The 15,010-nt window shown below is 32.5% G+C and overlaps 1 protein-coding gene across 6 annotated transcripts in view; it reads left to right on the plus strand.

The window, feature by feature from the left end:
* STXBP5 (syntaxin binding protein 5) overlaps positions 1–15,010 on the plus strand; it is a 158,862-nt gene that overhangs the window by 61,523 nt on the left and 82,329 nt on the right. For all 6 annotated transcript variants that reach the window (XM_019746935.2, XM_019746931.2, XM_074333689.1 and 3 more), the window contains exon 8: positions 3,837–3,960. In XM_019746935.2, the coding sequence (XP_019602494.2) occupies positions 3,837–3,960 (124 nt within the window). The remainder of the gene's footprint in view (positions 1–3,836; positions 3,961–15,010) is intronic.

The raw sequence follows: 15,010 nt of genomic DNA on the forward strand, positions 1-15,010 counted from the left end.
TAATAGTAACCAAAGTGTTGGCAGAAATGAAATACAGCATTATTGATGTTTTAAGACAAAAATTTAATACTTATGAACCTCTTTATTTTAATGGTTACTCTTTGTCATATGTCTGGACTTATTATCTGTGACTTTTGTATTTTGGTAGCGTGTTGGTTTTTCCTAGTAGACTGAGAAGTAACTGATAGAAATATAGATAGTAAAATACAAAGAAATAATATTTGTGTATTGCTAGCTCAGTGAGAACATTTGTATCTCAAGACTCTCAAAAGTCTCTTTAAAAACTATTCAAATGTTTGTAACTCAACATTCAAATCAGTAATAACTTGAAAGAAATTATATTTTTTTACAGATATTAATTGAAACATTCCTTTTAGGTCTTTTTCTTCAGTGTTTAGACAGGTGCTTTTAAGATAGCTTATTTTCTGCTTCTCTCTCTCTCTCTCTCTCTCTCTCTCTCTCTCTCTCACACACACACACACACACACACAAACTCAAGATAAACACACACAAAGATTAAATACTGTGTAAAAGAGTAAATGATTTAGTCACATTTTTAAACATATCTAAGAAAGTTCTACTTGGGTTTCATTTTTAATGGAAATGATGGTGTTTTCAATTTGTGCCTGTTTAAATCTTTTATAGAAATTAACTGTAAATCATTTAATGTCCAATCTGTAATAATTTTATCAACTGTCTTACAAACTGTATTTTGCAATAATTGTTTAATTCTACAGTATTACTCTGGTCTCCCTTGTCTGGTGGAACTAACATTGAAATGTTCATAAGTGAAGATACTAGGGCCAAAGCTACACAATTTAATGGATTCATATGTACAAGAAATAATTCATTCAGTGTGCTGAGCATTCAATACCTTATTGTTTGATTACATGTTAATAATAAAACATAGTATTTTCAATATTTATTTTCCATGTATTTGCAAGATTATTGTTTAAAATCAAAGCCTACATTATAAAATTATTTTTTTTCTTTTATCATTTTGTTCACATTTTTTAAGTGTTTTAGCAACAGTATATAATTACACTAAGAATCAGCGTTTCTTTTGAATAGAATATTAAGATAACTCTTATTTTCTGGGAGAACAGAAATTTTTGGTGTAAGTTTTCTTAAAAATATTAATCAGTATATGTATAATGCAAGAGCACTTGACTAAGATATGTGTATGTATGTGTGTATGTATGTATGTATAGATGTATGTATGTATACCGTATTTTGCCATGTATAATGCACACTGCTTTGCCCAAATTCATGAGGGAAAAATAAAGGTGCGCATTATACGTGGGTAGTACTAAATCCATATCTATATAAATGTTTTTAATTCTTTCATTTATGCTTATGAATTAAAAGTGTAACTCTAGAAATCAATGACGATACCCATATGCAAAATAATACCCGGGAATACATTAACCGGTTTTGTTGTACTTGCGACGAACTTGCAACAATGAAGCATTCTTGGCCTTCTAAGATGTATAAATACCGTAAATTTGTTACCGGTACATAAAATTTCTTGTACCTAGTATCTGTTCTGGTGTTTTGTAATTATTTGTTACATAACATTTATTGTATCGTAATATGTTAAAAAATAAATGCTAAAATTCCTTTATAATACAAAAAAACAAGTACCTAAATGTAAACAAATAAAAAAATCTGAATTAAAAAGTTAAAACGAAAGATTTTTTTTCCTGAAAGTTTCGGCCAAATACATGGGTGTGCATTATACATGGGAGCACATTATACATGGCAAAATATGGTATATACAACTTTTAGTGTTAAGTGATTCTAATAATATTGATTAATTTGCTAAACCAGCAAATGGGAAACTAATTTTGCCATTAGTTTGAGTTAGTGAATGTAAAATTTGATAAATAGCTAGCGTGTTCTCTTTCCAAAAAAATTATTCCTCAAGATGCCCTCTTATTTGATAAGAATAGCAGACAGCATCACATGTACTACTTTTGTCAAAGACTATTAATTAGATAATACTCTTTTTAAAAAATGTATCAGAGTAGACAGTGCTTTGCTTGTTTTAATTTTATCAAGGATAAAAATACTGTTAGACTCTTAATCCATTAACTGCCTGATGAGCTTTTTTATAGTTAAGATTTTTTGTCAGACACTGCATCTTTTAAAAGAACTTCTAGAATTGTACATACTGCTCCTTTGTGGCTTATGCCAGTAACTATACCATTTCCCCACTTCTCTCTACACTTTTTTCCTCTGCCCAGAATTCATCTTCCTCCACCACTTTTGTAAACCACTTATTTATGATGTTCTTCTGCTTTCCATTTCTTCTACTGTCGAGCTCTCTCCTTACCTATTTCTCTTATTCATCTCTATAGTTTTCCTTTTTTTTTTTTTTTTACTCAGGTAAAAACAAGACAATTTACACACAAAATTCCTCAACCCTGATTTATGCTTTCTACTTTGTATTTCATGTCTTCTCCCATGAATTATTCAGGTTTGCTCCTAACCCACCTTTTGATTTTGAGCATTTGACAGATTTGGTTACTGAGATTTGCTGTTTCCACTTTGTTTACATAAATTCTACTTAATTTTCCTGAGAAGACTAAAAAGAAAGTATAATTGTATGTTTTATGCATATATAATTTATATGTGGCATATATTATACACATACACTTTGTGTATATATATATAATACTCTATATGTGCTACATAAGCATATATAATAAATTCTTGCACATATAGTATACTTACATAGGCTGTATGTACACTCATATTTATGTAACATGTAGTATTACATGTAATAGTATTAGAGAAGGACTTCTAGAAAAAAATGAGAACTTGTATCAAGTTGGATTGTATTTCAAAAATTGAAGAAATAGCAAAAATTTGTTGATCTTTATTACATGTAAAAGTTCATTTCAGTTATTTCTTTAGTTGGGTGTTTTCTGTAATATTTTTCTCACTGTTATCCAGAACAATTGTGAATCACTGGTCCCTACAATTAGTATTTATTTTTGAATGTTTAATTAATATAATAAATAAAAGGTGTATGCATCTTGAAATAAAGATCTATATTGTTTTCTTTAGCACAATATTAATATTTGTTTTCCGTTTATATATAATATACATGCGTGTGATAATAAATTTATATATATAAGATTAGACTTTTTATTTATAGGTTTCAGATAACACTGTAGACCATTCTTGTATAACCCTTATCTCTTAAAAAATATATTTAAATAGCTTTGTGAATAGCTTCTTATCACTATTCATATTTGCAGAAATAATCCATCTGTTAAGGCTCCTAAGGGATTGCTTATTTTAAGATGGAGTTTGTGGAATGTCATATGTATTTTGGAATAAGTTTATTACTGTTTTAAGATTTTATTTAGAATTTTGTTAGAGATACTTTGAACCTAAACCATTATGTTAAATATTGGCATTTAGAAAAATTCTTATTGTCTCTATCCATCATCACTTAAATTTTAAAATCTGATTCATAATACTAAATTGTTTCATTTAACTTAAATTTATAAGCCTATGAGGAACTCGTATAAATGGACATTGAATGAAATACTAGTAATTGTTGACTTTGTACATACTTGGAACTATTATATCTTATGCTGGCTTAGGGAGTAAATAAAGTAAAAATAATTAAAATAGTGTCAGTATTAAATTAAATCTCATTTGTATTGCAAGGGGGCTAAATTATGAGAATGTAGATAACATATTGTCTTGGGAAATAGAAAAAAATTTTAAATAAAAATGAATTACAATACCAATTATAAATAGCTTGGTGTTTAAATAAATTTTTGTTTTAAAGGATGGAATTCTTTACCCCTCTTCTATAGGCTATCCACTCTGTGGCTTGGCATCATGAAGGAAAACAATTTATTTGCAGTCATTCAGATGGTACCTTGACCATATGGAATGTGAGATCCCCTGCTAAACCTGTACAGACAATCACCCCACATGGTAAGACTGGATCACTTTTAAACATTACCTAAATTGTGATGGATAATAAACTGTTTTGAGTTTGCTTTTGGATTTGTTTCTCTGTTTGTTTTGAGGATAAGGATGGGTCTTTCATTTTGAGGGCATTAAAAATAATTACACATACAGACATAATATGTAATAAATATGTAACCATGTAATACAATCTCAAATTAACTATATTTACAGTTGAAATAGCCAATTTGAACTTTGAGAAAATGTTAATTTCTGAATATTGTTTCACTAGTAGTCCAAAAACTAAATAATTTCTCGAGTGATATAGGACTTACTTTAAGCTTTTGTTATTTTAAAGGTATCAATTGCAAGTTGCTAATGTACATATAAATTTTATTGAAACACTCGGAGCTTTATAGAAGGTAATTTTATACATTAAAGTGTTGTGTTGAGGAATCCCAAGATCACCCCTAGTTTGATGATTCACCAGGAACAGGACTCAGCAAAAAGACGCAAAGCAAAATCAGTAAATGGAAAAGGAACATGGGGTGAAGTCTGAGGGAACCAGGCTCAAGCTTTCAAGAGTCCGCTCCCAGTAGGATCACACAGGACATGCTTAGTTCCCCTAGCCGTGAGTTATTACCACATGTGTGAAATGTTTTCTATCAGAGATGCTCACCTGAGCCCAGTTGGCAGAGTTTTTATTGTAGTCATTTTGTAGGCACCTTCTGCTTTAGCACTTACAAAATTTCAGACTCCCAGAGGGAAAGCAGGGGTTCATCATAAACCACAGTGTTTGTACAGACAGCTGAGGTACAGTGTACCACCCTTATGAGTGTGGGAATAGTGGGAACCATCTCAAAAGCCAAGTTACCAGATGCAAACCTATAGCTAAGCTTATTGGAAGCTGACATTTCTAGAGATAGCACTCTCAAGCCTGCTATGTTAGCTCCTTTCTGCACAACTAGTATAATATTTACAAAATGTAAAAGAATATTTTATTAAGGGATTTATTAAAAACAGATTATGAAGACCTTCTTTGAGTTTTGGATGGAACCCAAGAAATTTGTATGTCTTTATTAATCTGCAGTCTCCACCCCCACCCTTAGAAATTCTTACCCAGCAAATTTAGGGAACTCATATTAAAGAATCTGTTCTTTAATATGGTAGTATATTGAAAAAATGTCCTTGTAGCTATTACTAATATTTCATTGCTTGCTTTAAAATATGAATGCCTACTTTAAAAAAATGATACATTCTGAAATATTGCAATGAGAAAATGAAAGAAACAGTAAAACTTAAGACATTTTATCTATGGCAGAATGGGCTTTTAGACTTGTCTGTTTTCTGGTAAAAATAACAATTCTTAAAATCACACATTTTGGTATACTTTACCACTGCTGTGTGGTAGCAGGCAATTTTCTGGAAAATCAATTACTTTAAATTTGCTACAGATCTATGTGTGCATGTATCCAGAGGATAGCCCTATGACAGTAGGTTCCAGTTTTTCTTACTACATTTTTCTTTCTTCCTTCTGTTAGTGCCTTGTTCTCTAATCTTGGTACTACTCCGGAGAATTCCCATAAATCTTAGGCTTTCCCAACCCCATTGGAACCTAGGAATCCAGAAAAAAAAAAAAAGTAGATGATTAGTTTAAGAACTTGTCAAATCCAGAAAAAAATGAAACTAATATTGAAGATGGTAAAAATAAATATTAGTTTTTCACTTTTAAGTTTATTTAATTTTCGGTAAAAATAGTATAAAAATATTTTTTTGTTTTGAATCATTTGAGAGTAACTTGTCAAAATACTGCCCAATCACCCCCAAATATTCTAGTATCTATTTCTTACAAACAAGGATGTCCTCTTATATAACCAAGGTTTGCCTTTTATCAGAAGAATCTATATGTAAATTCGATGTAGTTGTCATGTTTCTTCAGTTTTTTTCAATCTGGAACAGTTTTTGAGCCTTTACTTTCATAACTGACAAATTTTGAGTATTATAGGTCAGCTATTTTGTAGAATGTACCTCAATTTGGTTTTGTCTGATGTTTTTCTTCGTGATTAGATTCAGGTTGCACATTTTCAGTAGGAATATCCCAGAAGGACTGATGTGTCCTTTTTTGCGTCCTCTCAAGTGGAACTTGTGTTTGACTTGTCCCATATTGGTGTGATCCCTTGATTAAGCTTCTGTCTGCTAGATCTCTCCATTACAAAATTATTCTTTATCCCATTGAAATTAATAAGCACTTTTGATTTGTATTTGTAATCATAAATATATTGATTTGAAGGAACACTTTGAGACTGTAAACATACTGTTCCTCATCAAATTTTACCCTCTGATTTTAGCATCTGATGTTCCTTGGCTAAGTTGTTACTATGTTTGCCAAGTGGTGATTTTCTGTTTAATCTTGATCCTATTTTTCTACGAAAAACATATGTCCTTGAAAGCAGACTTTTAGAAGTGGCATAAGTAAGTTTCTGCAGTTTGTAGTATCTTAGCAAAAGAGGGTCACTAGCTAAAATTATTTTTAAACAAGACAGAACATTTGCTTGAATGTTTTTTGTTCTTTTTTTTTCAAAATTAGAATCTAAACAAAATGTAAGTAAAGTAAAATTTTTCTGTGGCAGGTGTTACATAGTATAGCAGTCTGAAACGTAGATGATCAGAAGTATTTTTTATTTATAAAATATGAATTATTTTAGTAGTAGAATTTGCTGCTTACTGCTAGTAGTAGGTAGCATACCAAAGTTAAACTTATGTTGATAGCTGAATTCAGTGGCAAAACAAAGTACATTTTTATACATTAAAATACAAAAACACGTTTTTCATACCATAACAAGCTAGTATATATTTTACATATACCATATTTGTCGTATATAATTTTCAGTACACTAAATGTCTGCTTTGATGGATTGAAATTTAGGTTTTTTTTCCTTATTACTTTTGTCTGTTTGTTCTCTTGCTCTTACTTTCTAGCAAACAGTTATGGTAAATTGCTTTAAATATAGTAGACTTTTAAAATTTTGTTCCATTTGGGTTTTTTCATGTTTAAATCCATTTAATGATTAAGTATCTTATTCTTAAAGAAAAACATTCATAAGCATTATCTTGATAGCCAGGAACTGATTGTACTTTAAGACTCTTACCAGTACTTTACTGTGATACTTACTGTTAAGAATAGCTTCAGATGTCCTGAAGAATCTTTTCAAAAGACATAATATTACATCAGCCTAACACGGGGTTTTGAAGCCCTTAGATCTGTGATCAAGCCTTGGTTCCATAGTTTCTGGCTCTGTGACTTTAGGAAGTCAGTTAACATTTCTGAACCTCTGCATTCTCATCTCTACGTAGAGATAATAAGTAAAGTGAAAGTACCTGGACATTGTGATATGCTATACATAGGTAATTATAGTAAATATAAATCTGGATATGTTATTTACTTGGTAGGATAGAACCAAAAGAATGTTAGATTAGTTATCCCCAAAGTACCTGGGTTCCAAAAAAATGTATACACATTACTTGTATTCATCTTTTGTTATTGGTATATATCGAGTATTACAATTTTAATACAGTTTTTTTCATTTCTTAAAATGTGTATATATTTTTTGGACCCTCTGTGTATACATTTATTTATTGTTTATGTTGGTTTATATATTCATTTATTTTATGTGGCTTTTCCCAAACTTACTTGATTTTAGCATCTTTTATTCACAGAACATCTTGTGGTTCTCATGTTCCATGAAGTACACTTTGAGAAATGATGGCCTAGTGCTGGAACTATAATTGAATAATAAGACAGTTCTCCAGATTTGCTGGTTATGTTCAGTCGTTAACCTCAGAGGGCATCTTTCGTTGCTAAAGTTGTTTGATAGTGGACTCTTATTCTGAGGGACATAGCAGTTGTCTAGATAGTGAGGATAAAATGGCCAGTGAAGGAGAATAATTTAATTTCATTTAAGAATTTTCTGATATAATAAAGAATAATTTTACTATGTCTATCAAGATGGTTGATAGTAATAGTTTTTCCAGGAAGTTTTTATTTGTGTGTGTGACATTATTCAACGTATGATTTTTGACTAAAACAGAGTGATAGTTCCATTTAATCTAGTTTGTATGACTATCAAAGAACATTTCCCTGGCAATCAGACAACCTGGAATGTAATTCTAGCTTTGTTTTATATGAAATACCTTGTGGAGATAATTACTGTTTTCTGGGACTTAGTTTCATCATATATAAAACAGCAGGATTAAATGATGTGTGAAATTTTGTGCATATGTGGAAATTATGCCAGATTTGGTTCCATCTATTGACTCTGCAAAGTCATCTTGGTCGGCTCTAAATCTGTCACTCTCTCTTTTGGCCTCTCTCTCTCCTATGACAGATGGGCTTTCATTATTCAGTAGGGAAGAAATTTGATAGCCCTAGAATGGCTCACATACATACCCTGAAGTAGTCATCATGGCTAAGTGATTTGCTGGCCAAGGACCCCATGGGATCTCTCCAGTAATGTGCGCGCAGAGTGAGATTTTCTGTGATTGTTATCTTTACCAGAATCAGAAATGAAGATGCAGGATGGTCAAAATTGATAGGTGTCCACTATAGATAATGTCGTTTTTAAATTTAGTTTCTGGAGTTTATTCATAAGTGCAATCAATCCACTTATCAAGGAATAAACCAAGATAGGTTTAGTCTATTGTATTAAGGATCACTGAAGAAAAAATAAAATCAAAGTTTGCATAAATAAAAGTCATTTTAATATTTCATGCATGTGACATACAAATAATTTTATTAATCTACTTTTAATATTCACCTAAAGCATAAAAATTCAATAAATAATAAAACCATACCTCAGTTCTTTAATAGTCATTGCAGAGTTTACCTGTTTATATATTTGAAAGGCCTTACAAACTCCACAGAGCATATTCAAATAAGGCTTTCTTTTAAAAGCAAAGGCGGTGGTGCAGGAGGAGAAAGAGCGCAGACAGGCATGCTGAGGGACGCCCCATGTGCAGGCGTCCATGGGCACGTATCTACATAGGATTGTGCCGAGTTTCCTCACTCCAGCCACTGAGATCTGACTTCTAGGAATGCGAAAAGAAACCTGAGAAGGCCCTGTAAATGATAAAGTTACTCTCGCCAAACCACTTAGGCAAATTGCCAACCTTCAGTGAACTACAACACTGGGGTCACCAGGGGAGTTTGGGGAGTTTTGGACCTTGAATAAGCACATTATAAATCCCACTGCTTTTAGCTAAGAGTCAAAAACTAAGTATTTAGTTGTCTCCATCCCACTCCAGCTATAAGTTAATTCTATCTGTACTCTCATTAAGGAAAGAATACCCTCCCCATTTCGGACTAGTATTGTTAACAATGTAATTCTCCAGTTTGAATCATTCTATTTTCTAGAACATCACTAGAAATACAATTTTTAAATTATATGTGTAATTTTTAAATTTACTATCATGTTTCCCCCGAAAATAAGACCTAGCCAGACAATCAGCTCTAATGCATCTTTTGGAGCAAAAATTAATGAGACCCGGTCTTATTTTACTATAAGACCAGGTATAATATAATATTATATGATAATATAATATAATACCGGGTCTTATATTAATATTTGCTCCAAAAGACCCATTAAAGCTGATTGGCTAGGTCTTATTTTCCGGGAAACATGGCAATAACCATGCTAATAATAGTAAAAAGAAACTGGTAAAATTAACTTTAATAATAAATTTTATTTAACCCAGAATATACAAAATATTGTCATTTCAATAATGTAATCAACATACAAAATTGAGATATTTCAAAATTTCTTTTTAACTCTTTGAAATCTAGTGTGTATTTTATACTTAAAACACACCTTAACTTGGACTAGCTGCATTTGAAATGCTCAATAGTCACATGTGAGTGGTGGCTAACATACTGGATAGCCAGCTCTAGCTTGATAATATAACTGTTGTTGTCATGAGTGGGACACAGCTATCAAAGGAACAGTTTCACACACATTTGTGTCTTTCCACAGTGTCAGACTTCATTAGAATAAAGCCATGGATATAGTCCTACTGACTCAGTTTACCACCAGTATTAACCAGGCTCCAGTCAGAGAATAGCCTCCAATAGTCAAGGTAGAGAGGTTTCACACAAGAAGGTAACACAGGTTTGCAAGCAATAGGGTTTGTAAGGCGAACAGAGTCTTATGAAAGAAGGATGAGAGAGTCCAGTGTTCAGCAACAGTCCCTTTGGTCGTTGCCTCAGGCCGGGCTGGTGAGACTGTTAGGAGGCAAGGCTTCAAGCGCTCCGTCTGGGCCAAGTGCAGGTGCGGCTGTCAGCTCATGAGGTGAGGCCTGAGTGCTGGATGAGCCATCAGAGGGCTTTGATTTTATGCTTAAGACTGGGTGCAGTGCACCTATCTGCAGTCTGATAAAGCCATCTAGGTGGTCACACTCCACCCTGTGTCTGGAGTTACCTGGTTAGGGCATTCACTGGGTACGCCTTTCATGTGATGCTCTGGCATGACTGTCACTTTGTGACTGACATAGCTATCAAAATTACTGAGTCCATTTTGTGTTCATAATTAATGCTGTATACATGCTGTGTGACAGTTGTTCTCAGTTAGAAAATGTGTTCTGGATTCTAAATGCAAAATTAAAAATTTAGAAAGCACTTGTTTTTGTCCATTATTTTTACTCATTTTTTACAGTTAACATTTATTTTTTAATTTAAAAAATTTTTATTACATTTATTGGGGTGACATTGGTTAGTAAAATTATATAGGTTTCAAGTGTACAATTCTATAATACATCATCTATGTATTGCATTGTGAGTTCACTACCCAGAGTCAGTTCTCCTTCCATTACCACATATTTGACCCCCTTTTCCCTCTTTTACCACCCTCCTTCCCCTTTACCCTCTGGTAACCACTAATCTGTTATCTGTGTCTATGATTTGTTTGTTTGTTTGTCTTGTTTGTTGCTTTCAATTTTATATCCCATATGTGAGTGAAGTCATATGGTTTTTGACATTTTCTGTCTGACTTATTTCACTTGGCATGATAACCTCAGGATCCATCCATGTTGTCGTAAATGGCAGTATTTCATCTTTTCTAATGGCCCAGTAATAGTCCATTATATATATGTACTACCGTATTTTGCTGTGTATAATGTGCACTTTTTTGCCCAAATTTGTGAGAGAAAAATACGAATGCGTGTTATACATGGGTAGTGCTAATTCCATACATATAAATGTTTTTAATTATTTTATTTATACTTATAAGTTAAAAGTGTAACTCTAGAAATCAATAACGATATCCGTATACAAAATAATACCCTGGAATACAATAATCAGTTTTGTTGAACTTAACGATGAACTTTCAACATGAAGAGTTCTTGGCCTTCTATAATGGGTAAATATCGTAAATTTGTTACCAACACATAAAATTTCTTGTACCTTTTATCCATCCTTGTGTTTTGTAATTATTTGTTACATAAAATTTCTTGTACCATAATATGTTAAAAAATAAATGCTAAAATTCCTTTATAATAGAAAAAACAACCAGTTAAATGTAAACAAACAAAAATTTTGAATTAAAAAAATCAAAGCAAAAGACTTTTTCCTGAAAGTTTAGGCCAAAAACGTGGGTGTGCATTATACACTGGAGAGCATTATACACGGCAATATATGGTGCATGTTCTTTTTTTGGCATCTATTGAAGGACACTTTGGTTGTTTCCATGTGTTGGCCATTGTGAATAATGCTGCAGTCAACATGGGGGTATGTAGCTATATCTTTACGGATACATGTTTTCAGATTTTTTTGAGATAGATACCCAGAAGAAGGATTGGTGACTCGTATGGTAATTCTGTTCTTATTTTTTTTGAAGACCCTTTGTACTGTTTTCCATAGTAGTTGTACCAATTTACATTCCCGCCAGCAGTGTATAAAGGTTCCTTTTTCTCTACAAGCTTTTTAACACTGTTATTACTTGTCTTGTTGATGATAGCCATTGCAACAGGTGTGAGATGGGATCTCATTGTGGTTTTGGTTTGCATTTTCCTAATAGCTAGTGAAGTTCAGTATTTTTTCATATATCTGTTGGTCGTTTGTCTTCTTCTGAGATGTGTCTTCAGGCCCTCTGCTCATTTTTTAATTAGATTGTTTTTTATTGTTGAGTTGTGTGAGTTCCTTATATATTTTGGATAATAGCCCCTTATCAGAGGTGTTGTTTACAACTATCTTCTCCCATTCAGTTGGTTGCCTCTGTTTTGTTGATGGTTTCTTTTGCTGGGCAGAAGCTTTTTAGTTTGATATAGTCCCATTCTTTTATTTTTTGCTTTTACTTCCATTGCCTTCGAGGTCAAGTTCATAAAATCCTCTCTGAATCCAAGATCCATGAGTTTAGTACCTATGCTTTCTTGTATGCAATTTATTATTTCAGGTCTATGTTTAGGTCTTTGATTCATTTTGAGTTGATTTTTGGTATGTGGGATAGATTGCAATCTAGTTTCATCCTTTTGCATGTGGTTTTCCATTTTTCCCAGGACTAGTTATTGAAGAGGCCTTATTTTCTCCATTGTTTTTGGCATCGTTGTTGAAAATTATCTGCCCATATATATGTGGGTTTTTTTCCCCTGGATTCTCAATTCTATTCCATTGGTCTACCTGTTTTTCTTCTAATACCGTGCTGTTTTGATTACTGTCACTTTGTGGTATAAAATTGAAGTCAGAGTGTGATAACTTCAGCCTTGTTCTTCTTTGAATTGATTTGTCTATTTTGTGTCCTTTTTATTTCTATGAATCTTCACTCACTTTTAATGCCTCTTCATTCATTTACTCAACAGGCATTTATCGATCACCTCCTATATACCAGAAATTAAGTACTGGAAATATATTGTCATTGACGAATTCATAGTCCAATGAATGGAAATGATCTATAAACTGACAACTATAATACATTATGATAAGTGCTGATAAAAGCATGCATAGTATGATGTGGAAACAGAACTAGTATGTTTTAGATAAAGGGCGTAGGAAGATTTCACAAATTCAAGTTATATGCGCTTGATCATAAATGGTGAGTGGCGTGTTATGAGATAACAAAAATGCATAAAAGGTCATTTTAATGAGAAGGTACATAATCAAAAGCACAGTGTTCTTGTAAAACTGTGAATAGTTTAATGTGACCAGAGTTTAGAATTCCTATGGGCAAGTACAGTAAACAAAGACAGAAAAGCATATAGAGACGTGAGTGTACATCATAGTACACTAAAGAGTTTGGACTTCGTGATGGAGACCTGGTAAATTATTTTACCGTGAAAAACATGACATTTATATTTTGGAAATATTGCTTTGATGGTAGTGGATCAGGTGAGCTGGGTGTAGAAGAGGGAGGCCAATTAGGGAGCCATTGCATTGTTAAACAATAAATCATGAAGATTTCAATTGTGACAGGAAACAGGAAGAAATGGATATACATTAATTAAATTCTGGACTTGGACCAATTAATTCATTGCAGCCAGTTGTTTTATGGGAATGGGAAGCAGGCATATAAGAGAGAAGAAGAAATCAGATATGATGTGGAGGTTTATGTGATTAATCAAGTGAGGTTTTATGATTAACCGGATCTTTTCAACAACTTACCAAGGTAGTTCACAGATAGTTGAAACAAAAAGCACAGATTTTTGCTGCTCTAGTGGCATAGCAAGTAAGAAGTAAAATGATACCTAGTGGTGAAATCTGGTGATTCTCTAAACATCCTTTCATTTATATGGCTTTAGAAAATCTTAGCTAGTGCCTTATTACTTGATTTAATTTAGAAAATGCTTAGTCTTGGATTACAGATGAATAAATTAACCTTTCTGGAATGTAAGCAATAATCCGTGGTATAATTTTAAAAACCTGAGTTGAAAAAATCAGAATATGCAGATGAAAAGGACTAATTTTCAAGCAAGATTAATGAAGAAAGATCACTATACAAACTGCAACATTTTTGATTTACACAGATAATGAAACTACACTGTTAGCATCCTTGCAGAGGTGGAAAAAGTGTACGTATAAGTAAATAAAAATTAGACTGCTTTAAATTTTATTATAACTATAAATGCTAGACACATAGAGCAATTTTAAAAGACTATTGAGCAAGACAAAAAGTTAAGATCTTTGTACCTAGCCAGGTTTTATGGAAAAGGTTCAGCAGCTATAACACCCAATGCCCTTCTTTAAAAATTGTTTCAGCCACTGAAGGATTGCTGGTGAATATTGAAATAGGTTAAATTGAGTTGTATGTGAATCATTGTTTTACTTCATCAAAAAGTGTGTAATACAATAATTTTTGAAAATAAATGTAAAATTCGGATCTATAATTCTAAATTCTATCAGTTGGACACTTCCATTAGAGCTTTGGGTAGTAGAAGATAAAGACTTGAGGTTGGCTTTCTTCAGAGCCAACATTTGATTCTTTACTGAAAGGTCGTATGTCTCTGAATAGATTAAAATAGATGTTGAAATTCTGAACTTTGTTTCTTGTACTGCACGAGGGACTACTTTTCAGATTTAAACCTTCTTTTCCATGCCTTTTTTTTTTTTTCTTCCCTTAATTCTTTCTCCCACCTCAACAATCTAGTCTTCTCCCCCGGCAGTCCTTTCCAATCCCTTATTCTGTTACCTCTATAACTAATCACTTCTTTTGTTATACCCGGGGTGTCAAAAAAAGTGTATACAAGTGGACACTTTAGTCAACGTTGTTCAAGCAGTAGTTCGTTGTAATCAGAAGTGTCTGGACGCTGATGGTAACCACTTTGAGCAGCTTTTGTAATTGCAGAAGTCACACGTGACTTGTATTCATCTTTTGTTATTGGTACATATTGAATATTACAATTTTAATAGTTTTTACCTTTCTTAAAATCTGTATACATTTTTTGACACCCTCTGTGTATTGGGATGGCAGAGGTTCAAGTTTGTACTACACCATCATTTCTGTATGAAGAGGTGAAGACGTGATCCCCTAGGATCTTAGGTTAAGGCAGGGTTTGATGTTCTAATACCAGCTGATATGTGTGTATTCATAAAAAATTAATA

The sequence above is a fragment of the Rhinolophus sinicus genome, linkage group LG05 (genome assembly GCF_036562045.2).
Source record: "Rhinolophus sinicus isolate RSC01 linkage group LG05, ASM3656204v1, whole genome shotgun sequence".
Lineage (NCBI taxonomy): Eukaryota > Metazoa > Chordata > Mammalia > Chiroptera > Rhinolophidae > Rhinolophus > Rhinolophus sinicus.